Source organism: Chelon labrosus (genome assembly GCF_963514085.1).
Source record: "Chelon labrosus genome assembly, contig: SCAFFOLD_209, whole genome shotgun sequence".
Taxonomy (NCBI): Eukaryota; Metazoa; Chordata; class Actinopteri; order Mugiliformes; family Mugilidae; genus Chelon; species Chelon labrosus.
The window spans coordinates 1-10,537 of record NW_028181482.1 but is presented as its reverse complement, the minus strand read 5'-3'; the positions used below and the strand labels follow the sequence as shown (position 1 = coordinate 10,537).

At 43.6% G+C, this 10,537-nt stretch overlaps 1 protein-coding gene across 1 annotated transcript; it reads right to left on the bottom strand.

The window, feature by feature from the left end:
- Nucleotides 1-1,741: 1,741 nt before the first annotated feature.
- LOC311510006 (ephrin-B2a-like) lies at nt 1,742-9,194 on the bottom strand. Its single transcript, XM_084575477.1, has 3 exons — nt 8,616-9,194; nt 7,520-7,630; nt 1,742-5,751 (listed from the first exon to the last, which is right to left on the bottom strand). Exons 1-3 carry the CDS (start codon nt 8,764-8,766, stop codon nt 5,342-5,344), a joined length of 672 nt encoding a protein of 223 aa, XP_084431603.1. The 5' UTR covers nt 8,767-9,194; the 3' UTR covers nt 1,742-5,341.
- Nucleotides 9,195-10,537: the final 1,343 nt, after the last annotated feature.

Below are 10,537 nucleotides of genomic sequence, written 5' to 3'. Positions count from 1 at the left end.
TCAAGTTCAGTGGTTCAACCTTTATCAGAAAGCAAATACAGACTCGGTGACCTAGTGTTTATACTAAAATAAAGCCAAGAATCTGACCGCTCTAATCTAGACTGGGCCACAAATTCTGGCTTGCTGGCTGCTTGGCTGTCATAGCTATAATCTTGCCTGTTGCTTGAAACCTAGGCTGAACACGGAGCTATGCAGCATGCTGACGGGCTACATGAGCTGATTCGGTGGCTGGCTGGCTGTCTGGTGCTAGCCAGCTATTGTAGATGGGATGTCTGGCTTGCTATGGCCGTGTCTCTGCCTGGCTATGATTTGGCAAGCTCTCCGCCTGACTTATTGGCAGCGTGGCTGGTTATACAGGCTAGATGCCTGGATATATTGGCCGTCAAAGCAAGACTGACTCACCAGCTTAGTGAATATTTGGCCAGGGGTGGGTTCAGTTTCATAGAGTCACCATGCCACTGATAGGAGACGCCTTAATATTTGTGTCCTTATTACATTGATATCAAGTGGGCCACCTTACAGACACACCTACATTCTTTGTCACCTTCCACACTGAGAGTGAGCCTCCTTTGCTCCTTCACACTGCTCTACATGCTATGGGGCGCAAACATGTTGTGTCTCTTCTTAAAGAGATGACAAAAAATAAAATAGGCTAAGAAAATGGTAAACTTATTTGTGAGCAGGACTTGGTGCCAGTGTCCTGTTCTACTTGTGAGTGAAGTCCTAGAATCCTCTTGTTCATGTATCAATTAATTCATTTAGGGTTTGTTTGTTTTTTTTTTATTGTGAAAATTAAAAAATAAATAAATAAAAAAATCTTAGGGCTTGTGCAGGTGCAGTTTATACTTCTGCGTCAATTTGACGCCGTAGCTACGTCAGCCCAGACCCTACGCAGACCCTAACGCTGTAGCTTGATGTGCACCTCCCTAGAAATGGGACTAGGCGTCGGAACAACACAACAATTTGTATGACTCGTCTTCGGAAAAATTTGGCCAAAAATTTTAGTCGCCATTGTTGAAAGTAAAACAGGAAGTAGAAACAAAAATTAACCCGACTGCCAAAAAAGACAAAGCCTCGACCAATGTCCGGTTGGACCAGCCAGACTGACGAGCACACCGGCGTAGGCTATGTACCTAGGTTACACCGTCTATGTCCCGCATAGGCATATGCTGCACTGTAGGGAGTAATAGTACAGCATACATTGGTACTGTAGACAAAGCAGAAAAGACAAAAAGGTTGGTAAAGCTTTTCCACGTGACAGTGTGCTCTTCTTCCTGTCCATAAAGGAACGGTTTTGACGACCCGACTGACCTGCACAGAAGCCTAAACTCAACTCCATCCAGCAGCTTTACGATGAATTGGAACATCGACCGTGAGACATCTGTGCTGGATTCCACTAATGCTCTTATGGCTCAATGGGGGCAAATCCATGTAGTGATCCAACATCTTTTTTTAAAAAACATGGAATGAAATCTTGATTTCCTTTTCACAATGTTTACATTTCAAATATCCCATCTAAAATGTAGTGTATAAAATAAAGATGGAAATGTCAGGACGTGGTAACATTGTGATGAACTTTGTCCCTTAGAGTCATTCTGTAGTCATAAATAACATCTAAAATAAGTCTCTGAGACTGCAATAAACTCAGTGCCAAGTTGTTTGAAAGAGCGAAAAAACAGACATTATTTATTCATGGAGTAAGGCAGCAGAAACACAAAGCAGCACGAGTAGACAGCGCGTCCATAGGAAAAACATTTTATTGAAAAACATTTTCAGTTTGTAACAGACTGGTGGAATGTGTGTCATTTATCCTTACTTTGAATTGTTTTAAATGTTTGAATGTTAAAACCGTTTTTCACAGCCTGGCCATCGTATACTGCAAGGAAAAGGGAGAGGAGGGCTGCAGCCACTCGGTAACCATGACATGGAGAGAAGAAAAAAACCCAAAGAAATAAACAGGGGTAGACAAACGAACAATGCAAATATAATACTGTGTTACTTACAAACTGGACTGAAAATCATCATTAACAGAACAAAAAAAGAAAAAAAAAGAAACTAATTCAATAAATATTTATGGTACACACTTATGGCACAAATATGCAGCAGTCGGTTTGGCAACTTTTCTCTTTTTTTTTTTTTTTTAAACCAAATTACCATGGAAACAGTGCAAAAGGGGAAGGAGTTGGGAGGACATGGGCTTTCCATTGAGCGCTAGCTAAAATACATAGCAAAAAATTCAAATTTTATACAAAACATCTTACTTTAAGAGTTTATAAAAAAATGTTTTTATTGGGTTCTGGACACTATTTACATAAGCTATTTACCAAAAAAGTAGTATGCTCTGTTTTACTGAAGTGTATTCCATTTTTCTGTACTTTTTTTTCCATTTACTTTCCTAAAAAGGTGAATAAGGCTATTGTAACAACCCAGGATCCATATACAATACAAACATTAATGTATTTACAGTTTGTTACCTACAGAAGTACGGTGCAAAATTACTGAGTCAAGTGACCAAGGGCTGACCATACGAGCAAGGCATTTTACAGTAGACTGAGGTGCTTCTCTTAGCCCTTGTACTAAGACTCTCACAGCATAGCTACAACATTTCAGAACAAGTCAGAGCTAACCTGATCAATGTTGGGAGAGTGTTAGTCGAGCAGCAGCTAAGAAAAGGACGCCAGATTCAAAGAAACTAATAAGATTGTCATATTCTGCCGCAGGACGACAGCAACTAAACAGCAATTTCTCTGTTGTATGTGTGTGATTTATTTTCACCTTTTCTTAAATACTTGTTTACGTGTGTTCCATATGCTTTTTAGTGTTTTCATTTTTCACAGTTTACCTTTGTACTACAGCACATAGTCAAAACAGAAAAGGTTCAAATAATACTGCAAATAATGCAGGAAATGAAAGCTAACAACAGGCTTGTGAGACATACTTTTGCTAGTTTTGTGTCGTTGGTTTGTTGTTACATCTTTCAGTGGTTAAGAACACTTTCCATAGGTGTTTTTTTTTTCTCAGAATTGATTAAAAAAATAAATAAGAATTGCATATTTGCAGATTTTGTAGCCTCTCAGAGGCACAAACCTCAGATCATACAAGGCGTGGCTTTTCGGTGAAATTTTATGTTCTTTACGAACAAATGACAATGTCAACGATGGGCTGATATATGCTCTGTGAAAGGCTTATGTCACAATTAGGATCCTAACCCAAAGATATTAATGAAGGTGACGTCACTGAAATCCACACACACGCACGCACACACACACACACAGAGAAAATGGGGGATAATTGGGTGCACTGGGTGTTCATGGTAAATATCCTTTGGGAGATGCTACACTGAGTGAGTGTGGGAGACACAGCTACTCTGTCTTTGAGTACACCAATGCAAGCTATTTTGGGTCAGATAACTCTATTCCCCTCTGGGCAGGCATCGAGGCCTGGGCCAGCCTCCCCTGGTCCTCCTTCCCAAGACGGAGTCCTGCATCTGTGAACAAGAGTCCGTTAAAATACGGGACTCGGTGGGTTGAGAGATATCAAATAATCAAAAACCTAGATTGCATAATGTGCACTTATACCATAATATATTAACATTACTTCTTCTCCATACCGCCTGACAACACATGTGCTCTATGTGTCTATCATAAATAAATTCTGCTTTTTATTTTTTTATTTTTTTCATCTTTTAATGTACTTTTATTAAATGTACATCTATTTAGTAAAACAAAAGAAGTAAATCAAAAACTCAAAGTATGGAAATGCTAATGGATATTGAGAAACAGTGACAATGTAAGTAGATGTCCCTGTGCTTTTTTTAAACAAGAATAGGAGAGCACCGGTCATGCTGATGTCGGGGCCCTTAGGGCAACCACTATCATCACTGAACCCCTAGGGGTAAACAATATAGTACCTAGAGCTCTTCACCTAGCTATGCTAACCTCAACTAGATCTCGGGCCTCTTCTTCACCTGAAGCGTAAAAAAAACAGTAAGGCGAATTGGATTTCTTATTGTCCCTAACGCTTTCCCGTGTGAAAAGCCCATGTTCTAGAGGCAAGCCCTCGCAACTAAATCTGACGGGATACAGCCGCTCTCCCATCTTTAGCTATCGCTGTGGTCGCTGCAAAGGCTGGAGGTACTAAAGAAAAAAGAGGGTTTAAAAGTGCTGCACTATGTAAAATGAAAGTCCTCCAATCTTTGCAAAAGCCACCTGGGCAGACCTCACATTTTTTGCACTCCGGGGATATGGTTTTCACACTCTTGCCACTCCTAGCCACTGTTGGGCCACTTGTGTTTGAACACCCAACATGACAATGTCACAACAGGAAAAGAAAACCTCTATCTGCACTTCAACTATAACAGGATATGAAAACCAGATATGACCAAAAACAAAAAAGGGGGAATATATATATTTGAAAAAAAAAAAAAAAAGCTTCAAGTAACATCTGAAGAAGTGATTTGAAAACATTTCTGGGAATGAGGAGAACGAGTGTAACCCAACCCAAACAGTTCACATTGACTGGTGAGACTGTGTGTCTGTGCACATAGGTGAATGTGTGTGTCTGTGTGATGGTGAGCATGTGGGTGGCAGGGCGAATGGGTGATCTCCATGAGTCACTCAGGAAAAGTCCCAGAGAGGAGCGGTGTAAGAATCTCTTCCCCTCTTCCTTGTCTGGCTGGTACATCCAGAGTCTTTCTGGTGAGTGAGTATCATGGGAGGGGAGCCATTTTGTGAGTTCATGGTAAGCCCATATCCTCCTTTAACTCTCCCCATTTTTTTGTCTCTTTTCCCTCTCTTTTTCCCGAGGAGTAGTCTCTCTGAAGGTGAGGCCCATTCCTTTTCCTCCTTTTGCCCCCAAGAAACATCATGTCCATCCAACATTCCCCCTCCCAACTAAAAAAACAACAACAACAAAAACATGCTGTGCATCTGTCTAACTTTCTCATCCCACTTATACTCAGTTTCCCCCAGGATGCCGTCTGCAGTGCACAAAGTGAAACAGGGAGAGAAACTAGGGAAAGACGAGGTTGTCTTTTCCACTTCCCAAAAGCCCCAGAGAGCAGCAGCAGTGGCAGCAGCAGCCTTCTCTCCAGCTCTCCGCTCATCCCGTCCACACTAACTGTGACTGAACCAGAGCGACAAAGTGTCAGCAAAACTTCAAGAAAGGAAAAAAAAAAAATAGTGACAAACCATCCGAGGAGAGGGAGAGGAGTGAACAGAGTGAGAGAGACCGAGAGATAGAGCGAGAGTGTTAGTTCACGGGTGTGCTGGTGGCGATAGCCAAAACCAGAAGTCCGCTCTGCCCGTGGACTGTTCCAGGTCCTGCTTTTAAATGTTCCACCTCAGACTTTGTAATAGATGTTGGCTGGGCTCTGGGGCGGCATCTCCTGAACTATGTAGACCGGGTGTCCATAGTCACCACTGACCTTCTCGTAGTGCGGGCAGAAGACGCTGTCAGCAGTCCTGAGCGGAATGATGATGTCGCTGGGCTCTGAGCCGTTATTGTTTCCGCTGCCTCCACCCCGTTTAGGCGTGGCCAGGGTGCTTAGAGACAGCGTGGCTGCGTGCTGTGGTGAGTGCTTGCGATGCCGCCGCCGGTACTTGAGGAGCAGCAGGACCAGCATGATGATGATGATGATGAAGATGACACTGCCTGAGGCGATGCCGACGAAGATGGCCACCTCGGAGCCGATGGCACTGGAGGACTTTCCATTATTTCCACTGCTTTCGTCGCTATCTCTTTGCGCTACACCTGGAGAAAGAGTGCCAAGCAAAAGTGAGTATAATGACAGCAGGGGTCCTTAGTTTGCAGTCTTATTTTTCACCTGACTGTCCAACTAAATCCTTGGATAAGTGTTTGTTGCTGTCACAGCAAGGAACATAACATAAGGCAGTCTCTTCAATCGGCATTCATAGATGCACATAAGAAAAACACACCTGATCACTTAGTATGATCCCTGATCATTTTGATAAAAAAGGATTGGATGCAGGCCTTAAGTTCTGATCCTTAGATCCTTAGGTACTCTTTGGGGCTACAAAGCGCTGACTGACACCTTCAAACAATTTAAATCGGTAGAAGTAGAAGCAAACTTTTAGAGGCGTTACTTTCCTCACTCTGTCCCTGCATTTGCTTTCATTGTCTTCACCATCTTCTCACAGTTCCTTACTATAAGGTGTAGAGAACAGGCCAACACCACTGTAGCTGAGAGTGAAGCTTGTCTATAGGAGGCTTTTGTATAAAGGTCATTTTCCATTGGTGCTATTCACATTCAGCCAGTGAAGACTACAACCTTGAAACTAGGGCAAGCAGTCTGATAGGAGATCCAGAGGCAGGAGAGATACAGACAAATGGCACTTAAATAAATTGCAGTTTGAAAGACATAAAAAGCAACTTAATATTCTAACTAATAGCCCCAGAGGAAAGAAAACTGGAAGAAATATGTGATGCCATCATGAGATATCAATTATGAAAGGCAAGCTGTGCTCTGACTCCCAGCGATGGACACTGTGATACAGCACTCAAGGGTGGGTGTGTTCTGTTCTACCCGGGACGAGAGCGTGTTCCATGCGCGGGCAGGATTACTGCGTCCCATGTCTTCCACTACTCTCCTGAAGGCCAAAAAAATGTTTTTATCTGTGGTAGGGGGTCGTGGATATGGCATGGCACACTCTCGAAAGCAAGGACCCGTCCCGTGTTTGACAAGCGGATTATGCTGCCTCAGATGCCCTGCTCATAGCACTCTGATGCCCATGTGCTCCGCTAGCAGCAGCGATGGGGTATGAGAAATACAAAAAGCATCAGACAGGAAAACACGGAGAGCAAGATGCTGACATCTGCAGAGAGCAGCGCCAGTGTGGAGTCAATGGGCACATCTCTGTGTATGACGTTGGAAGGGTTTGGGAATGAAATCTGAACCACGCCCTCAATGAACAGGGACACGGTGGGAAGGACTGGAGGACTGTTTATGTAGGTCAGCTTGTTTTTGTTCTTGGGCCCTTCCTGTTTCTTTTTTCTGAACACGGCTCGCTGCGGAAATTGCCGGTCTTGATTTTCTTCTTGGGAGATTTTTAACTGCAATATAATAGCACAGATAAGGGCGTTGCGCACGTAACAGCACGCCTGTCTGAGTGGTGATTTGATGCAGAAACAAGTGTGTGTCTGTACTTGGAATAGGTCGTTAAAAGATGGCAGACAGCGATCAGATCATTTTCCTGAAAATGTCACTTAAGCGGCGGGTTAAGGCTGGAAAAGAGCCAGCCAGGAGTTACCTTATAAGTCCTTGAGGGGCCGGAGATGCCTATCAGTTTTATGGGCAACATTCAATTACTGGCTGATGAATCGCTGACCTTTCTTTCCTTCAACACACACTTCAGTGCCTCTCACAAACACGCACACACTTAGTTAGCGCTGTCTGCTATTGAATGACTAAACAATTGTGTCGAAATGCCAAATTGTTTCAATAGATCATCTACTCAGTTGCCACTTCCTCGGGATTTAAACCATAAAGAGATCATCTCACCTGGTTTCTCCAGCACCTCATTGGGGTTATAGCTGTCCTTGCCATCTGAGTGCTTGGGAGGGTAGGGTACTCTGGTAGGGTTGTCTTTGGGTGAAATAGGATCAGAGGGATCTGAAAAATGCAGATGATAGATATAGGAATTAATAAACATCGTCAGTGTAGTTTGTGCACATGTTAAAGCAGGGTTATCTCTAAATTTCTGAGGGCTTAGGTTCTCTATTAATTCAAGAGTGGGAACATATGAGTAGCTGGTGGTTGTGTTTGGGTTCACCAACAGACCCATATGGCTTTAGATTCTGATAAAATTATATGACTCCAGAATAGGCACACTAAAGTCATTTGTTGAGCATCTGCTATTATAATTGCCAGTGCCCTCAGGTTGAACTCTGTGCCGGAATTACACTTAGTAGTACATTGCTTTTAATAAATCCACTGATTGGTAAGCAGCTCTTTTAAACACTGGAGCTGATTTTCAGTAAGATTAAGAAACAGAACCAATTTCCGGCATGTTCAGCACCTGTTCTCCTCAGAGTGCAGCAGTTTTGATTAATTCTCTTGACCTTCATTGATTCTCAGTGCTGAAGCTGGTGTTGACTAGAAGGCCAACCGTAGGAAATTACCACTCTATGTGGCAACCAGGCAACTGATTAATGAATAATTATTGTTACAAATAAGTATAGGGTCCGCTAGCTGCGTGGCAGAATTCCCACTCAGCAACTGTGTATGTATGTTCATGGATCAACAACATTATGTGTTTTTGAGCATCTAAACCTGATTTGCATGTGTAGAAAGCCATTTAAGTGGAAGAGCGTATTTCAGCAGATGCTACCAGTGCATGTGTGCATGCAAGCATACACAATTGTGTGTGTGTGTGTGTGTTTGAGTGCATTAGGCTTCCACTAGATTACATTTCCTGCCCCCTCGCAGCCCCAGGTGTCATGGAGACGATGGAGCTGCATGCTGCACAGCCTCCCATGACCTTATTGGGGCATTTTAAAGAGTCGCACGGAATTTTGCAGAATGTACGTGCTGCATTGTGACTGCTTGCTCATGCCTGCAGGCGCCAACAACTGTAATTTAATGATTCAATACTCACTTTGTCCCACTTTCATGATTATCTTCATGGACTTGGTCTTGCACACTCCCCCCTCCTGGTTGTCGATGCCCTCCATAGTGCCGTTGGATGTAGCTACAGCAGAGAAGAGAGAGAGAGTAACAGGGTTAGAATTAGCTGTCACTGCAAGCATCTGGTCGGGGTAGCATGTGTTGCGGAAATTGTGTTGCCTTATATACCTTAAGCATATCTCTGAAAAACAGCCAGTTCCCAAAGACAACAGAAGCACTCAATGCCTCCGCTGAGGACGGATATGACTCATACCCCCTTTAATGAAATCACAATTTGCCTGTTCATCACCTCAGTCGCTCCTCTCCAGCGGAATATTTCACATCCCCTAAGTCAATTAGCTTGAGTAATTGTGACCGTAATATCTCTAACTGTGCTGATGGGCCTTGTGAAGGAGGCAGTTAAGGGAGGTGAAGAGAGGACTGAGAGAAAACTGCGTTGACAGCGGCCATCTTGGCCAGCCGTCAGAAACTCGGCAGCTTATTGTGCATTAGCACTAACGACACTCCAGAGAGCGGTAGCCAGTTATTAAAGAACACACTTTTGGATTTAAAAAGACCTCCTCAAATGCTCTGATCTAAAACCCAATTTTACTGCCAGGCTTAAAGACGAAAATGTGCTGACAACATGAAATAGAAATAAGAAAATGTGCAGGGATCTAGACAGGAGGGGATGAGAAAGGGTTCAGGGAAAAATAGGACAGTTTTCCAGAAGAAGTAGTGAAATTAAAGGAACAGAGGGGGGTGGTAAATATCTCAATGGTCCTTAGATGAAAAGAGCTTAAAGGATCTAAGTGTTTAAACACAAGTGCACTACTAAACTCTGTGTTTAAGGGACAGCAGCCCACATTGGGATCTGGATGGGTGGTGCAACATGTCCCAAATGTGACAAAAGATATAAATTGGGCTCAAGGAGCAGATGTTCTAAGAACATTTTACAAATGGAAACTGCTTTTTTGTTTTAAATAAAATAAACGTACTTGTGTCAAATATGTACAGACAGATTTAATCAGCTGGAATCCCTTTTCCTTCAGCTACAAGTGTATGTGCTCGTATGCTTTTACCTATGCTGCCTCTGAAGGCTGATGGAAAGAAGTGCAACTACCGTGAATTAAGAGTGGGACGAGGGACAAGCAAAGAGGGGGGAGAGAGAGAGAGAGAGAAGAAAAGGGTAGGTGGGGGTAGTGAGGTTGTGGTCTATCAGGTCAGTAACACAGAGGCTAACGAGCTGCCAGGGCTTAGCGGCTTGGCTTCCCGCCAGCACTCAGTGGCCTGCATTCACTACGACACCCCCCACCCCCCCCCACCACCACCACCACCACTCCCCTCTGCTTCCTCAGCAGCCTCGAACACCATCCTCTCTAGGATGGCCACCTTGCAGCCGTCATCTTCTTCCCTCAGACCCTTTTCACCCTACCCGTTGTTGCCACCTCAACATGCTCCTCTCAAATTCCTGCAGCTCTTAGATTAACTGCGAAGGAACTGAAGGGAAGGTACTTCTGATACTCCTGATTAAAATCCGTTTTAAAACTTAAGCCCCGTGCAGTCCTTCAATTTCTCCTTATCCTTCTCCCTGTTGTCATTTTTCTCTTTTCCTTTTTCTTTTTCCTCCTTCCCAGCAACCAATCATTTTGTTCCGAATACCCTTATTTCAATAAGATGGTGATGGGAGCAGACACAAAGAGCATGTTAACAAGGACTCCCTCCTCCCCACCCTCCTTCTCGCCTCCTCTCTTTCCCTCGTCTCCTTCTCTAGCTGACCTATGGCTTTCCAGTGGAGACCGAAAAGCACATTATAGACAAAGCTCCTTAAAGGCTTGTGCTCTTGTTCCTCCGTGTGTGTTTGTGTGAATAAGTGTGCATGCATGTGTTCATTTCGTAAACCCGTTAGGGCAA